Source organism: Ictidomys tridecemlineatus, chromosome 2 (assembly GCF_052094955.1).
Source record: "Ictidomys tridecemlineatus isolate mIctTri1 chromosome 2, mIctTri1.hap1, whole genome shotgun sequence".
Classification (NCBI taxonomy): domain Eukaryota; kingdom Metazoa; phylum Chordata; class Mammalia; order Rodentia; family Sciuridae; genus Ictidomys; species Ictidomys tridecemlineatus.
In genome coordinates this window covers 168,182,715-168,208,869 of record NC_135478.1, presented here as the reverse complement: position 1 = coordinate 168,208,869, position 26,155 = coordinate 168,182,715, and the positions used below count along the sequence as shown (strand labels likewise).

The 26,155-nt window shown below is 33.4% G+C and overlaps 1 protein-coding gene across 1 annotated transcript in view; it reads right to left on the bottom strand.

Moving 5' to 3' along the window:
• Positions 1 to 404: 404 nt before the first annotated feature.
• Positions 405 to 26,155, bottom strand: part of Sema3e (semaphorin 3E) — a 236,877-nt gene continuing 211,126 nt past the window's right edge. Inside the window, exons 15-17 of the mRNA XM_078040135.1 lie at positions 23,028 to 23,095; positions 21,067 to 21,206; positions 405 to 5,039 (exon numbers count right to left, since the gene is read on the bottom strand). Of these exons, the coding sequence (XP_077896261.1) occupies positions 4,587 to 5,039; positions 21,067 to 21,206; positions 23,028 to 23,095 (661 nt within the window). The 3' untranslated portion in view covers positions 405 to 4,586. The remainder of the gene's footprint in view (positions 5,040 to 21,066; positions 21,207 to 23,027; positions 23,096 to 26,155) is intronic.

Genomic DNA, 26,155 nt, shown 5'->3' with positions numbered 1-26,155 from the left:
TAAACCTCATTTAAATAGTCCCCCCATGGTATTAGGAAAATATCAGAGAAGAACAATTCAGAAACATTGAAACAGAACTTGAAGCTTCCAAAAACTCATCAATATTCTAATAGTTGGCATTTTTAAAGCATTCATTTTCCGGATCTCTTGAAGGTTGGAAGCTTTGATGAAGTTTTGAAAATAATTTCTGGCTGTTGGACCTGGAAACATGGTGTGTCATATAAATAAGTCCAACTGCTGTAAAGTAATGAGATTAATGAACTTTTTTTCCCCTTAGGAAAGAAAATTGACTTCTTTTCTAAATTCTTTAAAAAATTGTTTTTCAGGAATTGTATGTTTACATTTAGACTCAACATATGAAATGAGTTCAATTGGCAGAAACATGAAATACTCTTCAAACAGCATTCAAATGTTTGATACATATTTATTTCTTTTTCATCTAAGTTGAACCAAATAGAAATTGGATGTAATGGTACAAATTCTGTAGAGTGGCAGATCCATGTTATACTCAAAGAGACACGTTGCCAATGCTTTCTGCAGCTTCCACCAGGTGATTGAAAGTCTCATGGTTTATAATCAGTGAAAAGAAATAAAATGGTACATGCTGTTATGGACCCTGCCAAGAAAACAAAAAGATACCATAGAGACAAAAATATCCCAATACAGTGCTCCAGCTTACAACTAAGCCACTTAAACACAAACAGAACATGTTCAATTTATAATGAAAGCCAATATATAAAGCTATACTTTTAATGAAATAAAATAAAACAAACATACCAGTTTAAATAACACTGTTACAACCAAAAGCCTGTTTATGGGATATCTATTATTTATATTTAATTAGAATGTTGCAAAATAAGTACTTCTTTTAAAATCTAACTCATTGTGATATTTTTTGCTACAGGGAAAACAATATAAGTACTCCATATTATTAATCTAAGCGTGGCACTTTTTCCTGATATCCCAAATACAATATTAAGTACTTTTCTTAATATATTTTACAGGCTAAAGATGTCACAACACAATTCATTTTTAAGGACAATGGATGCTGTGTTTGTTTCATGCCTAACACTAATGCTCAAAATGATTTATTGTACTGTACAAATTTTACAAATATTTATACTATTAAGACACACAAAACCCTACACCTGATAGCAAATATTAAACAGTCAGCAAGAACATCCTAATCAGTTAACTAATTTTGGAAAGGAAAAAAAATTCTCTAGTGTGTGTGTGTGTCTATATGCTTATACACACATATTTGGAATTGTTTCTTACTAAATAGCCAAAAACTTTCTGTTTCCCTTTTTCTATTCTTTTTAGTCTTTATTTCTATTTTCAATACCTGGTTCTCCAAATTGATAGGCTTACACTGAAATATCCAATAATTAATACAAAAGAAAATATGGCAATATAGAATGTTAGACATGGAAGAGATCTCCTAAGTAATGACGTTAAATCCCTTTAAATTGTAATCCTGAAAAATCTGATCCCTAGCTCAGTGGGTGACATTGTGCTGAGAGAGGAGACACCTTGACATTGTGTGGAGAAGGAGAATGTGGAGACTCCTTCTCTTTGCATGTCCTCTCCTGGAATAGAAAGGGGGTGAAGAAGCAGGAAATCAACTACATGGAGGTGCCCTTTGGAACAAGGATGGATGGCTGTTGAGAACTTATCAGCTATGTGTTCCTAGAGACGAGGAGTTTTCTTCACCAAGGTTGTGTCCGAGTGGGTGAAAGTGAATCCTTAGCTCCTCCAAGTCTTGCAGTTGCCCAAGTATGTACCCTTCCTGAATTCCAGGAAGAGGAACCTGTGACTTGTTTATAATTTTCCAAGTCTGAGCATTTCTCAAAGGAGAATCTGAATTTTAACTCTAATCCCAAACAGAACAAAGACTATAAACACATTTTGTAGCAGGTTTCAGATTCTCAAGAAAGACAGAGCAACATAGATTGTTGGTTTGTATTTTATATTTATCTTAAAGTATGTGAGGTTTGAGTATGTGTAGGTGCAGGGGACAAAGAGGGAGGGAGATTAAAGAAATTAATGCTGTGGGACATGGGATGTAATCTTGGAAACTGCTTGTTCAGTCACTTCCTCTTTCCCAGTTCTCAAGCTACTGCCATCAGTGGGTATGTGGCAAGATACATGATGACTGAAAATATAAATATATATATATATATGTATATATATATACCTATGTAATACATATATATGTATATATATAATTTTATATAATTTTTATATATGTATGTATATATATATACATATATAATTTAATGCCCTACCTAAATTTAGACCTGAACCCTCAAAATTGTCTTACAAGATTTATTTCAAGTTAGTATTTTCACAAGCTATCTTTGGGTTGGATTTCTTTTCCCAGAATCACTTAAACATTTCACATAAAATGTTTATTTTCTGGTTAAGAGTCATCTCATTTTAGCAAACATCTTGCCTGTGCATTTAATGTTAGCAACTTAGTGAGATCATGTCTCAAAATTTTAAAAGACAAGTAAAAAAGGTCTGGGGATATAGCTCAGTGGTAAAGAATTCCAGGATTCAATCCTTGGTATAAAACAAAACAAAAAACCCACAAAACCTCATGTTATACAAAAAGCATTTTATCAGCTTTATTATTTCAGTTGCCAAATATTTAATTTACAGGTGACATCATCATTATCACCATGAATTGATTGTGTGTGTGTATTAAGATTAAAATAACTACTAATGTCATGTCCACCTTACTTCTTTTTTAAAGAAAAAAGAATCAGATATAGGACAAAATCCTGCTTTTCCATCTCATGTGTCAATGGGAGAAGTTTTTCAATAAACTGCTCTAATGAAAATACCATTCTTGCTTTTCTGCTCACTATGAGTATTTCAGACACAAACTTTGCCAAGGAACATGTGATCTTTGTTTCTGGTTCTGTTTCTACAAATTAGGTAAGGTTTTATTGAAATACTGCTTTTCAATAGCAGCTTTCCATACAAGATGTTTTCAGTTATGGTTAATGGGTAGCAATGTCCTCCAGTGGATTTGTAGGTAAACAGCAAGTGGATTTTTCAGATGTTAGTTTTCCATATATTTGCATTTAGTGCTTTTGGAACTTGGAGGCTTATCTGAATGAACTTTTAAAATTTCCTTGAAATATGTACCTATTAATTAATTTTAGAATAAAACCATAAGCCATTACAAGTAATCAACACTAACTTCTTAATTATATAGTCTATAACTTTGAAAATTAAAATAAGTATTATTTATTTTTTTAAATAAATGTTCATGATTGTTTTTATGTGCAATCCACTTCCTTTTACTTTTTATTTAAATAAAACATTTCATAAAATTCCTATTTTTTAAGAAGAAACTGCTAGATATTTAAAGTGAGAAAAGGAAAGACTTTAAGAAATAAATATTCTCCTAAATGCAAAACTTTGGCAATATTTATAAGACAAAGGTAAAAATGCTCTGAAGATCTAAGTAGATAAAGGAACTCATGAAATAATTTTCTTGTTTTTTATAAAATAGAAAGTTTTGATATCTAAGAGCAAAATGCTTTAATTTTTTTTTTCACAAATAAAACATCATATTTCCAGAATATCTTTTAGATCAGGGAAGATTCTTTTGAAAGCTTCAAAGTTTAAGTTTAAAAAGAACTTTAGTAATGTTGTATTTAAATTTCTTATATTACCTCTATCCTCAAGCATGACACAAATATTATTATTGTTTTATTTCAGTTAGTCATTATAATCTACTTTCATGTTTCTTTCCTAGACTGACAGGAGAAAAAGAAATGTTACGAGAATATACCACAAGAGGGCAGCAAAAATCTTTTATTTTTTCTAATCTCTTTGGTCTTTGTTACCTTTCTGAGAAGTAGTGTTACCTTCCTTCTTTTCACATTGAAGTAAAATTTAAAGGGTTGATTTTCTTTACAAAAAAAGAAATACTTTTAATATGGTCTTGTAAATTTTTTTATGAAGGACACAGCCTCAAAGTGACATTTTTCTTTCATGATTTACAGCAATGACAACACACCTGCTTCATAAAACTTATGGCTTAGACGACATTAATACAATAATTCTTAAAAACTACAGAAATTCACACGAGTGTTAAAATATATGATAGCTGGATATTCTACACCATTGTAGAGAGGAAACATTTTGAAAGATCAAAATGTTTATTTTTATATTTCCCATGCTTATGAAATTCTCTAGATTTTCTTCAAAATTCTAATAATTTTAAGTCTTCCAAGGGTAAAATAAAATCATAACTTCCATGGAAAAGTGGCTCAAACTCAAAACTACAGTTGTGATCATTTTCTGATAAATATAATGTGAAGCCATTAAGCAATGCACTTCTTTTTAAAAATTAGTTACATTTATGAGAGGTTTATCCAGTCAAATGAGTATGTAGAATAATTTATCACAACACCTTTATAGTCATTTCTGTACTACAGAAAACTTAAGTAATGGAAAGAAGGTGAATTTTCCCTCTCTCTCTCTCTCTCTCTCTCTCTCTCTCTCTGTTTCTCTCTCTCATGTTCCAAATATAAATTCTTCAAAAACCAGAAGGTGGTCCCACCCCATCAGGAGTCCAGCGTGTGCCTGGGCAGGCGATAGTGCTCGGATTTGGAACGGAGCTTCTTTTCCTGTGGGTTGGCATACTTCCATTTGGAAGGTGACATTTTATGTTTTTTCCTCTTCTTATCAGTACACCAGACCTTTTCACAGTATTCTTCTACTCTCTGGAAGTTGCTGTAACCAATCAGCTGCAAGAATTCCTTGTACCATGGTTTCATTCCCTGTGGGATACTGCTTTGGGCAGGACAGGGCATCTTGTGAGGCCCATCCTCCTCATAGTCTTTATTAAACATTTCCTCCACTCTCTCCTCTTCCACCACCTCCAGGGTGATTTTACGGACAGTATGAACAAAACTGTGCTCTACTGTCTGGCAAAAATAGATCCCGGCATCTGATTTGCGTACCCTGAGGAAAAGTAAACCCATCTCCATCTTAACCACTCTGTCATCTGTCTTCACCTGCAAGAACAAGAATGTAAATGGCAATTGAGTATTATGCTGTAGGGAGAACACCAATCTATCACCCTTTCCACTACCTATCTGGAGTTTTTCCTCTTCATTACCATACCATGAAATTTAAAAAGCCATATTATATATATGGCTTTTTAAATTTCATGGTATGGCAATATATATATAATATGTGTGTGTGTGTGTGTGTGTGTGTGTATTCATGTACACACACTCTAAATAATTAAATCACGTGGGGATGTGGAAGGATGTATCCTAAACTTATTGCATTGGACGCCACTTTATATCAGTGATCTTGAGGTCATCTCATATCAATAGATTAAAGAGCAAAGTGAGTGAGCTTTCTTCCTAATTAATTCAGTCGTTAGAAAAGCAATCCATTTCAGTATAGCACTGTAATGAGAGTGAAATACAGACACCTCACATTTATTTTTTAACATCTGTTTTTCAACAAATACTGCAAATAACACTTGAATGGACAAAGCAAATAACAGGGATTCTTATGCCATCCAGACCATAATAATAACAAATGGTTCCAAAGGCTCTCTGTTTAAAGTCCTGGGTTTCTTTCATTGAGTATCCTTAGAGAAGAGGGAGGGAGGGAGGGAGGAAGGAAGGAAGGAAGGAAGGAAGGAAGGAAGGAAGGAAGGAAGGAAGGAAGGCCAGCCCAGCCCCATCAATGAATTCAGTGAGCATTCATAACATTTCTACAAGGACGCCCATTAACAGGAATTAAAGAACAAACAAATGAAATCCAGATTCTACTGTAAAGGACCCTACAGTTTAATAAACATTGCTTTAAGAAACATTTAGGGCTCAAATATTTCTTTTTTATGTTTTTGATATAATAAATTATGAACATCATTTCTATAAATAAATAGTTATAATTCAGAATAAGAACAGCACAATAAGACCTTCAAGGAACAGCTCATATTTTGTCACCAATAATTGTACTACTGAATATATAATTTTATACGAGGCAGAGGTAGATTCAAATATTGGTACCACCACTTATTAAGTTTTTGATCCAAGGTATTTATGTATATTTTCTTCTAAGCTATTCTAGTAACTTGAAAGATTCTATGAAGATTAAGTAAACTAACACATGTGAGGATGATTTGCACACTATTATCCATGATTACCTCTACCTTTTCTATATACATTTTTTCTAGCTAAAGCAAAACTTAAATGTGCTTTGTTGCCTCAATCTTATATAATGATGGAAAATTCACAGTATACTTGGCAGTCTCCCTCTTTAAGAATACAAAAATAAAAGCAATATTCACCTTTGTCAATATAAAAGGAGTTGTAGAGGCAACAACTACAATCACTTGGCAGTAAAGACCACTAATGATGGTTTGATCTAGTGGTAGATCCTGGCAGAACTGCCAGCCTTGATCAGAACTACATAGCTGAAGGTTGCAGTGTGATTACCCAGATGTGAAAAGTGCTCATTTATAATTGTGTAAAATAGCTTTCATAGTATGGTAATAAATTGTACTGCTAGAGCCATTAACTCAAGAACTTCTCCAAGGAGGAACAGGCTAACTCACACAAAATCATTTTCCGTCTGTCCTACTGAACAGGTTGGCTGATATTACTCTCAGCACCTGCTGAGGTCAACAAACTCTTAAGTGAACCTTGTCACAATGCTCATTGTCACCACACCTCCAGACCAGGTCTTTGTGCAGCTCTCTTCCACTACGGACCATCTCTATAAATTCACCATAGGTTCTGTTGCAACCAGTGACCACAACCTGACACTGATCCTGCTCACTCATTTGATATGGATGGACTTGACCCCTTGAACGCCTTTTTTGTGTGCCTGTGTTAGATGTGCTATTACACTGTTCTGGCTCTCTATTGTATTCCTTCTTGGTTTATGCTGAAAATTTCCCATTCCTTGATGGTACAATTCTCCAGTCTTCACTGATCTCAAGTTTTATTTCTGTCCTTTAGATAATACCTCTATTTCATTGCTTTCACTATCTTCCCTAAGATGGTGAATCTTACATATAGATCAGCTCTTGTTTTTTTGTTTCTATTAATTAGAAAAAACAAACAAACAAAAGAAGACTTACATGATCCTTTACTACCTATAATTGCATGTTTTTCCATTTAGTCTGCCCCTCTCTACTTTCTAATTCCCAGAGTTCTGAAATAGGACCCCTATCCCCAACTGCTGATCATTTGTACTTCTCTCTCCCTATGTCCTCAAATCCAACTCATTACAGTTCTTATTAACATTTCTTCTCTGGTGACCCTGGAAAACACTCTTTCTTCTTCATTACTTTTGCAAAAGTGTTAGACTCTCATGACTACTTCTTGGACCTTGCTTTATAACAGACTCCCCCAAATATTCCTCCTCCCTGCTCCTACTGCACTGCTCAGCTTGCCTCTGTTTCAGATCTCTGCTCTTGCCTCTGCCTATAGGGACTTTCCTAAGACTGGTTTCTTCTCATCCTGAATGAATGAACCCTGTCTCATTTTATCAACCAGACTCTCTCACACCCCTGTAAAAGTGTCCTCTCTCCTTTACCACCATCATTTCTCCTGTTAACATTTACACACCTGAACATGCAACATTACATGCAGATATTTAACAATAGTACTTCAGTTAATTTTGTGGCATCTGTCCCTTTCTATCAATAAATGAGGCTCAACTTGAGAGCTCACTTTCTTTCCTTTGCTCCTGAACTTACTCAGTCTCTATTGCTTGTCCAAGTAGATGAGAATTACTCAGTTAACCAGACCTTGCCTTTCTATATCTAGACCCCAAACCACCTTTATGTAGTGCTTCTCAAACCAGAGTTAGTGGGATGGGCACTTTTCTGGAAATCAGTATTTATTATCATAATAATCAATATAAATTAAGAAAATATATTTGAAATCAAGGGATGATGTATTTATCATCAATTTTGCACCATTTTCAAAGCCTTCATGTTAACCAGATGCTAAGGAGAACAAAGACAGATTTAATATGTTAATGATACATTCCAGCCAAATGGAAATAAAACATAATTTCTGTGTTTTAACATATATAAAGTTATGAAGTCACCTGAATAAGGTGTTGAATACTGAGCCATAAGTACTACAGTGCTATAGCCATGAAGTTTTACACACACATACTCACACATGATAGTCTGTGTCCAAATTATGTTCATGGAGATAGTAATGTGTAGTTTGGTTTATTTTTTAAATTTGTCTTTATTCTACCTTTGAATAAAAGCCACAAACATAAGAGTGTATGTATTGTTTAATTCTTGTGAATATTTAATGGTAACAACCCCAGAAGACATTCTACTTTTAAGGATGGTTGAGAGGGCAGCCAGTGCATTACTAGAATAAAATCTTTCCTTTCATAATATCTTGTGCAATCACCCCTGGTATCAGTTCCCTACTTCCCTTATAGATCTTATTATTTCTTTCCTTTACTTAGTGAACACTTCTCTACTGTCTAGCTTTTAAAAATTCTCCTTCTAGCCTTAGTTAAATTTTTACTTCCTTTATAACTACTTTCCTTAGAGCTCAAAGAGATATTTCACTTCATTTTTTTAACTCAATTCCACACACATTTATAGTATACAAACTGTTATTCATAGTCCCTAAATTGTTTTTCTGTGAAACTTTCATCTCTTTAACCATATTAGAAATTTTTTAGGACAAAGTCTTATCTTCTTAATCCTCTGAGTTATTCCATAATGAGTAAAGTGCTCAGACATGTGAGAACACATTAATTGTTCACAGTCCATAAACACACAGGGCAATACTAAGAGCGTATCTGAAAGTCATTCATATCTTTTGGGTAAATCTAATAATAATTTGAAGAGGGAGAAAGCATTATTTCAGGAGCAGTCAGTAACTAAAGAAAGAGGGCTGTTTCACACATCTGTAGGAAAGTATGGAAGCTTGCTGTTATCTAAAAAAAAAAAAAAAAAAAAAAATCTGCAAACAAGCTCAGTGAATAAAATCCCTAGTTGCCTCTCCACTGTATCTCCTGGAGTAAGAGTGAATGATATATGAGGAACATGAAAGTCATATAGTCCAGTTACTAGCATACAGCAAGCAGTTTATAGGAAAAAAAAACTACACTAGAAGTAAACATAAATCTTTGACCATTGGAACTAAGGATGTGGTTTTTTATTTTTTATTTTTTGAAGTCTGGTATAAAAAATGTCTTTTATAATCAGAAAGTCAAGCTTGAGAAACAATGCATTATATGCATGTAAACTCTAGACTGGCCCACATTCAAAGACTTGGGAGCATGACAATCACCATGGGAATCGTCCTACATTAATTATTTTCACATTAGAAATGGTGTATTTTTCAGAATTTCAGTCTCCCTTCCTGGCTACAGTGCATTTGTGTTATAAAGTGAGAAATAAGACCTATTTTAACTTTCAGTCTGGAGGACCATATATTGTGTAGGTTAAATCACCTTGAAAGTTAAATAGCTGAAAATAAAAAATAACTTAGAAATTTGCATTTGAAGTCCTCCCACGATTTGATCTCTCCACTTTAAGTTAACTTGGGTACCTTCAACATCAACTCTTGATTACAGAATTGTTTTCATACAGCTTGCTTCTTCTATGTCTGCAGACCAGATTTCCTTGGTCAAGAAGATGGTACATAATATATCATTTCTATCAAATTTTCTTATAGGCAATCTATATAAATACAGAATTTCTTAAAGTGGTTTTAATATTCTTAACTATAAAGATTGATTCAGTATGTTCTGTAATGTCAAATAAAAAAAAAGTAATTGAACAAAGAACTCTGCACATCTGGTAGCTGGTCAGGATGAAGCAGTGATTTTCATGTGGATCTACCATATGGTTCCATGCTTTCCATAGGAAAGGGACAGACACAGGCCAGGAATTGGTTTAATTCAGACTTTTTTTTTTAAGTAATGAAATCAGTTTGGTCAAGAAATAAAATCCAGCAATTTATAAGTTTATTTCTTGTTTGCTTATCTGACCTCTCTTTAATATATACAATGGTTGACTTGCAAAAAATGTATTTAATATGATGGCATGAAAACAATATTTTATTTTACTGAAAACATTTTCTACTATGAATTTGATGTATGTTTGTTATGGTTTACCTAGTAGATTCAGGGTGAACTGCTTACTAATTTATTTGGGGAATCTATTATACTCATAGAAAATAAAAATGTAGAACTGGAAACATTTTTGATTCAAGAAGATGCTGAAAAGTCATCATGAATAATAACTTAAAACCATAATGTGACAAAAATTTTGTATTCAAAACATTAAATAGCATCCATGTGTGATTATGTCAAAATGAACCCAACTATTTTGTATAACTATAATGCTCATTAAAAAGCATATCAAAGAGGAGATATAGAACCTTTATATTAAAATTGAATTAAAGTCTAGAAAAATGTAAATAACCTGAGGTCAACATACATACATAGAAATGAATGAGAAAAATAAATAAGTAGGCAATTCAGAGAAGAGAAACCCAATTGTTTACTTCCTTCTCAAGTTCACATCAATTTTAGTAATGATATGTAAATTTTTAAAAAGACATCACTTTGTACTAGAAGACAAACATTAGAAAAGCAGATGATATAAAATATTGGCAAAGATTTGGGGAAATAAGAGCCCACAGCAACAACTTTGGAAATGCAGATGGTGAAGAAACTCTGAAACCTACTTTACAATACCTAAAGAAATGAAGGATGTTGACAGATAATCATGCAAAAAAGTGCAGTAAGATCTATGGAGGTTATTTGCATAAATGATCACTAATCATGAGATAGGAGAAGTAAGTGACACTGGGTGCTCCCTCTTAAGGGAATGAATCAATTAAGAGCAATGTGTGTGTGTTTGCTATGGGATGTTAACTAGCAGAAGTAAGGAAACAAAGACCAACAACAATAACAGCCATGAAATGTAAACCATAGTGTTGAGTTTTAAAAGAAAGAAATAGGTTCAAGTGGGTTATGAACTCCCATTTTTACCTCAATTACAGATTGCAGAATCACATTGGTTACACATCCACATTTTTACATGATGCCATATTAGTGACTGCTGTATTCTGCTACCTTCCCCACTTGAATCTAATGTATGAAATATGATATGTCAAGAGCTTTGTAATGTTTTGAACAACCAATAAAAAAAATAAAGGAAAGAAATAGAATAGGATACGTAAAAGAATAGATTTAGTTTTACAGTTCATGCACACTCACATGTTGTATACCTGTTCATTATGCAAATAGAATTGGACTCACTCTAAGCATTACAGTGGACACATCAGGAAGCAGGTAGGCAAGCAGAGAAAGGGCTCAGGAAAAATAGAGCCAAGTAAGACAGGAGGAGAATGTTGAGAACACTAAGCAGTATGATTAATTAAATCACACATCTGAGGTTAAAAGAAAAAAAAGAACCAAAGATAGAAATAAAAATTCAAAAAATTTCTAGGTTTTTTTTTTTTAAAGATTAACCTGGTTTGGTAAGAAATTTTTCTTAGATCTGTTCAAGCTCTAATATGTTATCATCATAGGATTAAGGATTTTAGAAATACTGATCAAAATAAACAGGTTTAAAGGGGAAATTTTATTTAAAATTTCTATAGAAAGAATAACAGAATAAAGGGAAATTAAGATGACAGAAGATGGAAGTACTGTACTACTATACATTCAACATGAAATTTCCTAATGATTAAAGAAATTAGGAAAGTATGATAAGTTTAAGATTCGAAATGTCTCTAAAATATACTTTTTAAATTACTCCTATGACCAGTCTATTATTTTTGGTACTAAGACCTCAGAAAAATCTGTGTTCACATAAAATAAGAGAGAAGTGACCAATGGGAACAGCACAATAAGGACATTTCCTTAAGGCAATATCTCAGGGTAGGATGAAGACCAGATACCTAAGTGCAGTGGCCTATAAGCTACTCTATGTGGTTCAAACAATCAAGTTTATATATACAGTAATGTGCTAGAATAGCTGCACACATTTTTCATTTTCTAGACCACACAAGCCAAAATTTACCCAGCAACAAGTGGAATTAACAAGTGGAAAGAATCAGTACCTTTGGTTGTTTACAGTATCTCTGTGTATTGCACTTGCTGAACTGCTCTGCTATTTCATTAAATCAAATGCTCAAAGTCAGAGCATTCTCAGTGGGAGAAAATGTAACTCTGTTTCTGTATCCATAACTCCCGGAAGATACATTTCATTTAAAAAATACTCTGTGTTCTCCCGGAAAATTAACAATTACAATTCTATATCCATTTCTTACAGTAACCATTTTCCATTATACTACAGAAGCTGTGTCTTTGCCACCACAAAGGGAAAAAATGAAATGAATGGGCTGACATACTAATCACTCCAGAATGGAAAAAAATATTTGGTATGCATGATACTATAAAAATATTGTGTCAAGGCTAAAACATGTAAATTTGGAATATTTACTTTTTGTAAAGAGCTGCTAGTTTAGAAAAGGTGAGCATTTCTTAATAGACTGAAAGCAGAAACATCAAAACTACTAAACAGATGTTTCAAATGAGGCAAGAGTTCATGCACTTTCTGTTATGAAAACAAGAAAAACAAGAAAGTAATATTCACATGGAACAAGCCCCCATGCTTTCAATGCATGTGTATACAGACAAAAATGTCAATTTATAGCTGTTACTGGTCACTCACATTCCTGGTCAAGGGTAGACTAGGTGAAGACAAAGAAAACAGAACTCATCAAAAAACAAAATGGAAGAATATGAATGAGATTTTGCTTCATAACTTTCCCAGCTTGGATGACATAACTTTAATATTAAAAGGTGTAACTTGTGTACCGTATTAGTTTTGTTTTGTTTTTTTAGATGAGAACTGTCTCTATAATGTATTGAATTATCAAAAGAAAAAAAAAACACCAGGTTTTAATTTAGTCTGTACAGACTTAGCACAGAAACAATGAATTCTAAGTTAAGTGGAAGGAGTTGTTGATTGATAATTTAACTAGGCCTATTAGATTTCTCAAAAGTATTTAATTGACTTTGATAAATTTAGTGGGTGGTCTGTAAGCAGAGGTGAGAAGTGACAATATTTGGCATAGAGTAAAAAAATGAATTTAGTAAATTGTTATTGAAAGTTTAGAGTTTTGATGTCAATTTACACTTTATCTTGGATTTTCCATAATAAACACACACATTTGTATATTCTTTGAAGTCTACATCATGCATTCAAAAGGTTATTTTAAAGTGATATACTTGAGACACAAAAATTCATGTTCTCCATTAAATAAAAAAATCATGAAGAAAATACAAGTAGTAACAAGGAGAAAACAAGTCCTCCATGCTTACCAAAGGATCAATATGATAAATCAGGACTCTGGTCTTATGGACCAGCAGCTTGCTTAGTTATCTTATTCCACCCTGGCATAGGCATAAAAATATTACAAATATTTGGTTTCCCCTATATTTCCCTAGAGGAGATTCATGTAAATTTGTTCAACTCGTTCCTCGAACTCAAACTTGTTACAGTGTCATTAGGCTATATTGTAGTTTTGTCTCTAAAAGGCTAAATGCAAAAGTTCAGAAGAATGTACTTCACGAAATTCACATTGTCTGATTTATTTGAAAATTCACTGCAAGGAAATTTTAGCTCTTAGCAAAAAAAATTATTTTAGCACTCAATTGTTTATTAATAGATTTTTTTCTCCAAAAATGGAGGTAGTTTTCAATAATACTATTTATTCATTTCACAATAGTACTCATTTAATAAGGCTACAACTTACACAAATTTTCATTGAGCCTTTAAATTAGGGGCCCAAAACTTTTCCTATAGAAAGCTACATAGTAAACACTTAGGGGTTTGCCAGTCCGATAATCTCTATTGTAACTATTTGACTTTATAATTATAACAGGAAAATAGCAATAGATACTTGGTAAGTAAATGGGCATGGCAGTTTTCAAAATAAATTTTATTTATAAAAGAGGTAGAGGGCTAGATTTGAACCCTTTAATCTACTTTCAGAGTCACAGAAAACTTACAGGTTAAAAATAACATATTGCAAACTGAGAACATTGAAACTGTGTATCATAATAAAGTGAGAAAATATTTACTGTTCTCCTGAATAGCTTGAAGAAAGCGGGTTCTTCCTTATAATTAAAAATTGTACACAATAAATTAATAAATATGTAAATATCAGAAAAACATGGACCTTAAATTTCCCCTCATTGAGTCAGTTTGGAAATGTAGTATTTTAAAGAAAGAGAATTTTGGCATTTTAAAGAAAGAAAATTGTTTCAATTATTCAACTAAATGCCTTAACAAGAATGGATTTCTTTTATTAAGGATGCTTGGGCTAAATTTTTGCATTTGTTTTGGAGGATTATAAATTTAAGCTTAAAGAGTTGTAGGAATTGAGAATTAATAATGTATGGTATAGTGCTGATTTAGTTGTACTTATAACAGTTTTTCTTCTGTGAACACGCAAAAATAGTAACTTATGTACTCTTCATGTAAAGAAGATTTGGGGTTGTATTTCAAAAAAAATTTTTGTAAAAATATATGTGGCCACCAAATTGAATTAATGATTTAGAAGACCTTTGGAAAAGCTAAACTTGGTTTTAAGGATGAAATTACCGTATTCACTTTAATAAACTATTTTCTTTTCTTCAAATTCAGAGAATGAGGGGTCTTGACTACTTTTAGAACTTTGGCCTGTGATTGTATTCTTTCTCACATATTTTTTATCTTGCTTCATGTATTAGCTGAACATTTTCTTCTCTAGGGCTAATTTGCTTCAACAAAATCAAGTCACTCTTTTCCTAAAAGTAACTGAATAAACTATCTTATTACTCTCGTCTTCTTTGCTGACCTCTCCTTCTCGTCCTAACCTTTTGGTACAGTACACAACACCAGCTGGTCTCATTCAGCACAGACCCATTATTGCTACATAGCTTCTAGCCTAACCATTCCACTAACTATTCTCACTAGAGACTAGGGATTTATTTTCTGCATTTTTTTCAAAAAATTTTTATTACTTTATCCTATCTAATTTCTTGACCCTAGATTCTTTTATCTAATAATCTCCTGCCTTCATTGTTTCTAAATACTTAAGCTATACTACAGTAAAGATACTGCCAGTTATTTAACTTCATCTTACTAATGTACTTTATAATACTAACTTTCTTAGAGAAATGTTATAATTTTTTAAAAAGTTACTAATCATGAAGTACTTATAATATCATAGACTACATAGCAAGTACTAAATGAATGTACTTGCTATGTAGCTATAATTATTACTTGTTTTCTATTTTTACATCATCTTTTAGAGTATGTCATCTAACTTTTCCTTCAACACAGGGATATCCCTTGCTTACAGCATTAATTCAGTTTGGTTCTTAATTACCTGTTCTGCAAGGTTATGCTATGCCAAAGGAGGCAACAGTGTATGGGACTATGGACCCCAAACTGAAACCAGTCTGTCTGAGTTCAACTGCAGGCTTACTTCATGATCCATGTGATTTTATGCAAATAACTCAATTTCTTTATGCTTCAGTTTCTTTATCTATAAAGGGGACAATGAAGATATCTACATTATTATAGGACTACTGCCAGAATTAAAAATATTAATATACATATAATTCTTAGGATAGTGAATGGCAAACAGTAACAACGATTTTTGCTACATTGTTCTTTCTTTTAGTATCTTCTTAAACATAATTAGTACTGCTTTGCTGATATCTATCAAATATCTCTTGTCATCTCAAATCTTTCTACTAATAATGAATATATCAGCAGTGAGCTCTATGTAAATGCTGTACAGGAGTTTCCAATTCAATGGGGTCAAAAATGAATTCATCATCTTTCTCTAAAACCTGCTGCCAACCCCAGATTCTTTGAATCATGTTACCGTACCATCAGGCACACATCCACCCAAACAAGGAATATGGGATTAGTTTTTTATTGCTTCTCCTTTACTTCAAATATTAAGTTCATTCAACATTGTCTCATAAAAATTCAAATCTGTCTTTTCCCTTCCATCCCATTATCGTTCCTCTTCTGCCTCCTCTTCCTTCTTTTTTTGGTACAGGAAAATGAACTCAGTGCTTTAATACTGAGTTACATCCCAACCCTTTTATAATTATTTTTTGAGGTAGGATTTTTTTTAACTATTAAAGCTGGCCTCAAATTTGTAATCCCCCTACCTCAGCCTCCCAAATCACTGCGATCACAGGCATGTGCCACCACACACAGCTGGTATCACCCTTTAGTTCATGTTATCAAACATCTTTCTTTGATATATCTTCACAAATGGCCTTCTTGACATCTTGCTTGTCTCCCAAATCTATAGGCCAGTTTCTAGAGTAATTTAAAAGTTCATCTAAGGGATGAACAATGGCTTATCATCTCCAGGATATGTACTGTTTACTCTGCTAAGTACCTTTTGCTTATCATTTAAGACTTGGTGTAAATGTCACCTTCAAACACACCTACTGGTTAAGATGGTTTTCTTTTCCTTTGGAATCAACAGAATTGTAATGAACACAATGTAATTACTTGTTCACATTTCTGTCTTGGGGTTTCACAAAAGTTACATTATGAATTATTAATCATCATTTACTAAAGTTAGTTTGAGTGAATATTTTTGAGTTCAAGACACCAATTACAGACATCTAAAGAGAAGGAAGAGAGCAAAAAGTTGAAAAAGTATTCCATCTGAGATGTGATATGCCTTCACAATCCTCAGTAACATTGAAAAGCATGTGTGACAAAGCATTCAACTACTTAATGTGAGAGGTAATCATTTGTACATCACTGAGTATTGAAGGTCTGTGACACAAAAGAGCCAATGTTGTGTCTTTGAACATGTAGATTCGTATTTTAATATTATGTCCTTCAATGACTGCTTGCTTCTACCTTCATCCCTACTCTCACATAGAACGTATTTAAAGCAATAATAATAATAATAATAATAATAATAATAATAACCAAACCGATTTTCTTTTTGGTACTGAGGATTAAACCTAGAGGTGTTCTCCCCCACTGAGCTACATACCCAATTATTTTCCTTTTTTATTTTGAGACAGGGTCTCTCACTAAGTTGTTGAAACTGGTCTTGCAAAGCTGTTGAGGCTGGCCCCCCTAAATTTGTGATTATCCTTCTTCAGCTTTCTAAGTTGCTGGGGATATAGGCAAGTGCCACCACGCCAAAGTCAAAGTGATCTTTGTAAAGCCAAATCATGCCACAGCTATGCTCAAATCTACCTAATGGCTTTCTATTTAATTTAGAAGTACCAACATCCCCTTACAGTGGCCTACAAGACCTGCGTGAGCTCCACATCACCTCTGTGACTCAGGGTCTTTTCACCTCCCTATTGCTCACTCTCCTTCAGTTACTCCATCCCTCCACTGTTGTTCTAGAACTATACAGCGCACTCCTACCTCAGAAGCTTTTGATATCTACTGCTTCCAATGTCCAGAAAGTTGCCTCATCTTGTCATGTGGCCTATTCTTTCTTTTCAACTTTTGCTTTCTTGGTGACCTTCTTAGTGAGATCTTTTATAACTAGCTCTTTAAAATTGTGATGTCTCTCTGCAAGTAATCCCTCTTGTATTTTTCCCTTTACACTACCTGGTGCATGCAATATTGTTATTTATTAATAGTAGTATTGTCCTCCAGAATATAACTTCTATGAAAGCAGGATAGAGAAGCATTTGATTAATGCATTTTAATTGATGAACTAAATGTTCTTGTAGTTAAAAATCCAAGAAAGTAAGCTAAAATACTCTTGAGTTTTATATCTACACAAGCTCAAATAATACAGCACATTTATTGTGACACAGATGCCTCCTTCTACCAATAGGCACAGAGTAGAAGCTTGAAAGACACTTTAAGAATAGAGATCCACTGGCATATAACACTCTTTCAAGGCATCATAGCTTAAATTGGGAGCTGCTCAATTATGCACAAGTTCTCAGACATTTAGACGTGAGGAACAGTGCCCTTGTCACCAATGTCACAGCAGCAGATTTCACTAAACTCCAGTGAAGAAACACAGATATGATGACCAAGCAGTACCAGAAGCATTTTTCAAAGTCAGATTCCAGACCTTTATTATGAACAGTTTTCCATTTGTTCCCTGCCCCAAAGCATCTGAAACTGCATTTGGAAAGCTGATCTTGGAAGGTTTTGTGGTTTAATAGAATAAAAATAGGGGCCTGGATCTGAATGTTTTTTACAAGCAGTGAGTAATCAGAAAAATTATTAAACATTGCGCATCTCAGTTGTAAACCGAAAATAATTAGAATGAAATGGTACATTCTGTAAAAAGCATATGGCACAGTTCTTGATACGTAGAAAATGAATGAATGAATGTAAATTAGCATAGCCTTGGAGTTAGGAGTATTTGAGTTCAAACCTCAGGGGTATTATACTGACTTTGTGTATAAGTTATGACATTGAATTTTAGTTCTGCATGGGTAAGATGGGAATAATTATATCTACTATTCAGTTGTGACAGAGAGGGACAGGGCAAGGTACCTACCACAGTTTCTGTTGCAACAGGGACATATTAAAGAATAGCCTCTTCTATCAAAACTATTAAGTATCTTTTCCCTCAGGATATTTATAGCCCCTAATATATTTATATTTATTTAATATATTATAGCAACTATAACATCATAATTAACCAGGTCATCCAGTCAAGGGAAGATACATAGAAATATAGCTATACATAATACATAGAAAATCAAAGTACATACAAAATCAAACTTTCAAAAATATTTACGCAAATAATAAATACATAGAGACTGTGTTCAATATTTTGTATTTAAGAAGCAGGAAGCTATAAGTGCATATTTGAGAGAATTGCTTCATTTTAGAGTTTATAAACTAGATAACTAAGTTTTTAGATGCTTTCCAACAATTTGGTTATACAGAGTTTCCAGAGATTAAGCAAAATTTTGTCCACAAGAATATGTTGTTTCTGGATAATTTCAGAGGGCCAAGTCCAATAGGCACAGAGTAGAAGCTTGAAACGGGCAGGAACCCTACAATCAAACATTCTAACCCAATAAGGGGAAGATGTGTATACTCTATGGTCTGACAATTAATGATTTATGGTTTGTAGCATCATTCTTTTCTGCCTTGATGAACATTTTCAGGGGTACTCTTGAACATACTTCCCATAGGAGGTAAGAATCGGGTTAGGTGAGCTTAGCCTTTATAAAGATCTAGATTTTATAATGTGACTACCTTATACATGTCTCATAGTAAACGAGGCATAGAAATGAAAATAAATGCAAAATGGTTTTTAAATAAAACTCGGGAATCCCTTGAAAAATCATTCTGCTTTGAAGATACGTCATATTCAGCTTATGATGAAGTCAGAAATTTGTGATTTGTATTGTTTTAGTTTGTGAATAATTCAATACATATAATACTATGTCTATAGAAACCCTGAATTATGTAATTATTATATAACTTTTATGCAGAGAGTTGATATGAAATTTCAAATACCTGTATATATTTATCAGTCAGGGAAACTTGAATGTAGTTTAAACAGTGACTAGGAATTATGGAAAAGGAGAACAGATTATATCAACAATATGAAAAAAGAAGCTGATAATTCAACATTGATGGATGCAGCATGTCAAAATGATTTGGTAAAGATTTCCAAATGAGGCAGATTATGGTGAGCCCAAAATTAGAAACAGAACATACTGAATGAAGAAACCCATTGATGAAAGAATTACTTCTCTGTCTTCTGAATCCATTCAACAGGAGAAACTATGGAATATTTCCAGATCCTATCCTGCCAAGTGAGTTATACTGGAATTTTAAAAACCATTTCACCTCAGATTTGTGAATGGAAAATACTTTAACACTAAATGAACAATTTAATTTAGCACAATATGGTATAACATTTTTTGATATATATTTATTCTTATGATGTCATGAAAACGTAGGAGAATTTTCCTTTCCTGGTTGAATTTCTATAATGTCTCCAATAGGCTTTGTTAGGGCGAGCTATCTTTTTTCTCTAATGACTATCCTAGGGATGTAGGATTTACAAATTTAGTCATCTCCAAAAATGTACTACTATGAGTGTAGGCCAAAATCATTTTGTATTTTTAGTTTAGCCAAAGGCTATAAAAAGTGATTTTTTGAAATTAGTAATTTGGGCTTCTAATGATAAGTGTTTAATCACCCATGCTAAAATGAAGTAGTAATTTCCACTGCTTCACTGTCTATCAGATGCACACTTTTTGATCTTCCCTGGGTCCTATGACATGTCACTAGAAGCCCTTTCCCTTACTCAGCTTGCAAACTTTCTCTTTAGAAGGAGCCTTTTCTCCAATATTCATCACGATATATTTCCCTCATATAGATATATGTTCTTCTACTTGCTATTTTGTAATTCTGCTTTTTTGAAAACTGAGCTCAGCTAGGTGCAGAGGCACACACCTGTAATCCCAGCAGCTCTGGGGGTTGAGACAGGAGGATTGTGAGTTCAAAGCCAGCCTCAGCAATAATGAAGCACTGAGCAACTCAGTGAGGTCCTGTCTCTAAATAAAATACAAAATAGGGCTGGGGATGTGGCTCAGTGGTCAGGTACCCTTGACTTGAATCCCTAGTATTCCACCCCCCCCAAAAAAAAAACTGAGTTTATAGCCCAAATCACCTTCCCTGAGTCTCTCCTTCCACATAGCCAGCTCCTTCCACACATTATTTTATCCAGTAACTGCCAGCACATTGATCCATACATCTGCCTTAATGCCTCCTGTCCCTCCCTCTCTAAAGCACCAGGGTATTTCTTTTCCCATCATATAGATTATGTTGGAAAACTTCCTCCATCACTAAAACTACTTAAATTGATGAAGAGCTGATGCTTTGCCTTTCTTGCTAGTAGACAAGAACGCTTCTATTAATGTCTCATACATATGATTTACAGCTTTATTATTCAACCTGTTTAATGTTGATGCTGTTATTGTTTTAAACTTTTTAATCATATTTTGACACTAAGTGTAGCTATGAATTACCTCCTCTTTTCTTGTTTCACGTCCTTTCTGTACAAACCAGATGACTTTTGCTTGTAAAGATCGTGGGGTACACTCCAACAAAGTACTGTTGTTCTCTATGCCATAAGCCAGTCGTTCTTCAGTTTTATCCAAAGCATCTCCTACAACAGGAATGTTAATACCAAACTTAAGACTTGATGTTACTGGTAAATAATTTTTAAAAAAATATTATTTAATCAAATCCTTGAAACAACATGAGTAACTAATTACCTACTGGATTTATGTAGAGAAATAAATTTTTTTAGACAGTGGCATGCCAAAATCTAGGCATTAAAAAGGCAAGCAAGCAAAAGAAGACAACTGGGAATTTGGTTTCAAAATGATGGGAGAATAAAGACAATAAGAAGGTCCATCAATGTTAAACTCATAGGAAATCAACCGCAGCATTTATTGATATGGCAGAAAAAGAATGTGAACACCATGTGTTCTAGCAAGGCATAAAACCAAATTCATGGCTACAAACAAAAGCAGAATTCAGAAATCTTGAGTGATCTGGCACTACATAATCACAAGTGTAAGGGATATCCTGGCAAGGGCTCGTACCCAGGTGTTGGACGTCTTTGCAAGAAAAGGTACAGAATTGAACTAAGGCCTTTACAAACCAGAGCTTCTTGATTATATTCTATGTCTTGGACCAGAACAATTCTCTCAAGATTTGAATTCGCACCTGCATGCAGGAAAGTGTACTTACCTGCAGTGAGAATAAAAGGAAATAAATTTTTTTGTTTGTTTGTTTTAACCAAGATGAATTCAATTCAATAGCTAGATCCCAGCATTTTCCCCTATACCTGAATCCTCTCACCTTCAAAACTGATTCCTAAATTTTCCTAAGGTAAAGCCATGTTTTCTTCTCTTGCCAGTGTTCCAAGGACTTGAGTCTCCCTCCAGCAACATGGATCTTTTTCTTTATTTATAAAATCATAAAGAGACTATCATAAAAATCCAGCTAGATGGTCTCATCTCTGTGAGTCCCACTATTTGAAGCAGGATCCAAAGGGAGGGTATCATTTTATGTCCTGGCAGAGAGGCCTCCTCTTTTTTATGCTGCCAACACTGTATCCTCAATCCTGTATTACAGGAACTGTGCCTATGATGTGTATGGCCAAGAAATCATTGTGGAAAAAAGCTTGGACATAGCTCCCTGATGACTCCTTATTCAGGGACCACCACATGGTTCCTTTAGCAGCAAGTTCATTATTCTAATTCCCTTCTGTGCTCCCTGTCTTAAGAATGCTGCACTGACTTTTAAGTCAACCTGGTTCTAGGTTTTGCTGGACCGCATCTCTGAAGGTAAATAGAGCCACTACTGAGCTCCCAATCACAGTGCCTCTTCCTCTTGCTACTTCCTGGTGAATACAGCAATAGAAAAATGCAGCCTGTTCATCATCCATCATGATGTGAAGAGCAGGAAAGTGTTTTTTCTGTCTTGTTTAACTTCCTTGCAAACTGAAATTTCCTCTCATCCTTAACCCACTAGACCTCCACCCTTCATGGACAACCAATACCAGTTCTCAAGATTATTCTACTCTAGGTAAAGTTTTCCTCTTTGTTCCAAATCTTTGTAGGTAACTTGATTCAAGTTGTATCGCATTTGATAAAATAAGTTATGAAATTAAGAGATGAATCCTGCAAATCATTGTGCCAGCAGCCACATAAATTAGACTACATTCTTTTTCTAGGATTCCCCTAGCTTTGAGGTCTACTATCAAGTATTCATTCAGATGAAATTTATTTTTTAATTATGAAAAAATCATATATCAAGTCCACAAAATTATTACTTCATGGAAGAAAACAAAAGCTTTCAACAACATTTTTCTAGTACATACAAAATCACAAAGAAAGAGACTCATTTTAAGAAATGTGCAATTATCATCAATAAACACTCCAAGTTACTCATAACAATTGATTTTTTTATGGATTACCAACAAACTGCTGTCCAAAACATTGCTGAGCTGCATTTCCATGCCGCACATCTTGTCTGCGGAACCGTCTGAAAGAAAGAAAATGCATTTTAGATGATGTTCAGATTTCAATTTTCCAGATTTTAAAATATACTCAGCTACATTAAAGATTCAAGGAGTATTCTGCTATTGAAAACCTGATCAGTCATATGAAACAAGCATAACATCCAAGTTTCATCTTTCTAATTTCTCCACTAAATAATTTTCAATAGTTGACATTCATCTAACACTATTTTTTAAATGTCTACATAGCTTAAATTCTGCTTCCCTAAATGATAATTTAACAAATTTCTCTTTAAATTTTGTTAAAATTTTAATTCAACAAGAAGCCTTTGGTTGAAAGGGGTGTCTTGGGTGGCAAGGGATATGTCTAGATAGGTCAATAGGATTTGAGTCAGAATATTTGAGTAAAAACTATCATAAAACTCTTACATTTAATAAAGTTTATGTGAAAACTGACATTTGAATTGAGATATTTTATTCTAGTGCCATAATGATGAATTGGCACAAATAGTTTCTAGCAAAATGAGATAAATTGATAATATACTTAATTTACTCATTTATTCATATACAATAGAAAGTACATGCCTCTATTCAATAGGCTTGTGTGTTATACATGTCTAACTGTATACTGTGCATCTAGCATGATTAAAAACAATTAGGGCTTTTTTTCCTTCAATATACCTATTAGAACTAGGATCACTTCTAATATATCTTCTTATTGTACAAATTGTTCAGATATATAACTAAAATGAGCACAACACTCTAAATTCATGGAAAATATTTCCAGGCTTGCCTGACTTGTTTACAGACCCTAACACAGGCTCTATATCAGGTTTAAATTTTTAAGCATCTTTCTAAGTCATTAAACAATGGAAATTATCATTGTGAGTAGTAGAATTCTAAAATCAAGAGCCATGGTATATTTGAAAGATTCAAACTAGAGATTAAAATAGAAATATTAAATAAACGTGGAAAATACCACTTGCTTCACATCATGGAGCTTTTTCAGGATTGAGGGAAAAACAGAAGGCAAAGCAGGAGCTTTCCCAGAGGGTAATGGTAAAGCTTGTAAAGCCACAATGAGATGTCTCAACAACATGCAGGGGTAAGATGCAGGCGAGTGAACCAGAGTCACATCCCAGTGCCACCACCAACACATGTGCCACCTGTATGTGTCTCTTCCCTTTCCCCACCCTTTGTGTTCTGGCTTTTAAAATGGAGTTGGCTAAAGGACACCTAAAATCCATTGCCATCTCAATTTTATTTTGCTCTGGAACATTATAAGAGCAAGGGAGAGAAAAAGTCATAGGTTTATAGATTACAGTGCATTTTGTAACACTGCTCAAATAGGTGTTTTGGTTGGTGAATTAATTATAATGGATGCTATTTCAAGAGATGAAGTGCTTTCTCACGTAAGAGTTCTGATCTTTTTAACAACTTAACACATATCAAAAGCTAGGGTGGATAAACATTTCCAATCAAACTTCAGGATTAGGAACTACAACAAGAGCATACGTTGTTTTGTTTTAAATAAAGAGACTGGTGATTAGAAAACCTTACCTAAAGGCCTGAAATTTTACAAAGACCAAAAAGTGCCATGTTGAACATTCTATTGAGCTAGATTGAACAAAATAACTTGGAAAAAAAAAAACTGAAGTAGAAAGTTTTATGCTATTATTCCTACTAGTATAATTATTATACAACTGACAGCAGATCTAGATAAAAATTAAACTACTGTTGCTAATTCCTTATTCATTGAGTATTACTTCAGTATTTGGAATCTAAATCTCACTGAACAATAATAAATAATAGAGCAGGGTAAAAAATGAAATGGGAAATAGTTTTCATTTTTATAGATGGTGTTAAGTCAATATTATTATTCTAGTGATTGAGAATAAAGAGACCAGCAATCATAATTCTCAAGCAATTTGAGTATTAAGTATGCAATAATTGTTTAAAATCATAGCAAACTTTTATGTTTTTTAAGAAAAGACATATCCTCCAACAAGGTTTAATTTCATTTTATATAATCCCAATATAATTGTTCTTTATTTCAACATTTTAAAAAATGAATGTATTTGTATCAGGAGTTCAAGAATGAGCAAAGTTGCTTTTCATTCCCAATGTTGCATATTTTTCTTATATCTCTAGCCTTACAGAAACTTTTAAAGAGAACACTGGAAACAGACAAGATGTAAAAGCAAAGGCGGTAAAGAGACAGAGCTTTATAAATTATGGTGTATTTTGGAAGACCATTTTAAACAAGTGGTTTGGATTGTGAATTAATGTTTTTCCCCTGTTGACTCATTTTCACTTTGTGAGCAAAAAGTATTTATTTTAATGACTGTTTTTCAATTTCGGCTCTATTCAGGTCTGAAGCAAAGATGATCTGCTATAAAAGCAAACTATTTTCCCATCATGTGCTGGAATTTATCCAAAAAAATTCTCCTTCAGGGGTGGGTGATGGTTCAAAAGAACCCTAACCACTGAAAGATCTCCATTACGTGTCTGAACTGAACTAACTCATTTATGAGCATGGCTGCTGACTGCAATCCATTACTTTTCTACTATTTGTCTATTTCTTTCACTTTTTCTAAGTTACTTTATCCTTTTTAAAATATTACCATCCTTGTGGCTGTACAATCTTAAGATGCACCATATACCAAAAATTGTTCATCTATGGAAACAGCTCAGTTAAAATTCACCATCACTCATACAAAACCTTGTTATTAAAAGCATTTGGTGCAAGGCTTATAAATATTTTTTATTGTTGCTAAACAATAAAGTGATTAGTTTTAGTAACTTTGTAAAATTGCTTTTTCTAGGGGGACTGCAGGAACAATAATGGACCATGAGTTTTGAAAAAAAAAAAGAAAACAATTTTTAATCTTTCCACCATGAAGAATGGCAACTGAGGCGATAGATGTGTTCTCTCTGATTTAATCATATATAATATGTATGTGTTCAAACATCATATGATAACCCATAAATATGTACAACTTATGTTTTTATGTATCAGTTAAAATAAATTTAAATAAAGATAAAAATATTCACTAGTATTAAATACTTTTTACAAATTTCTTTTT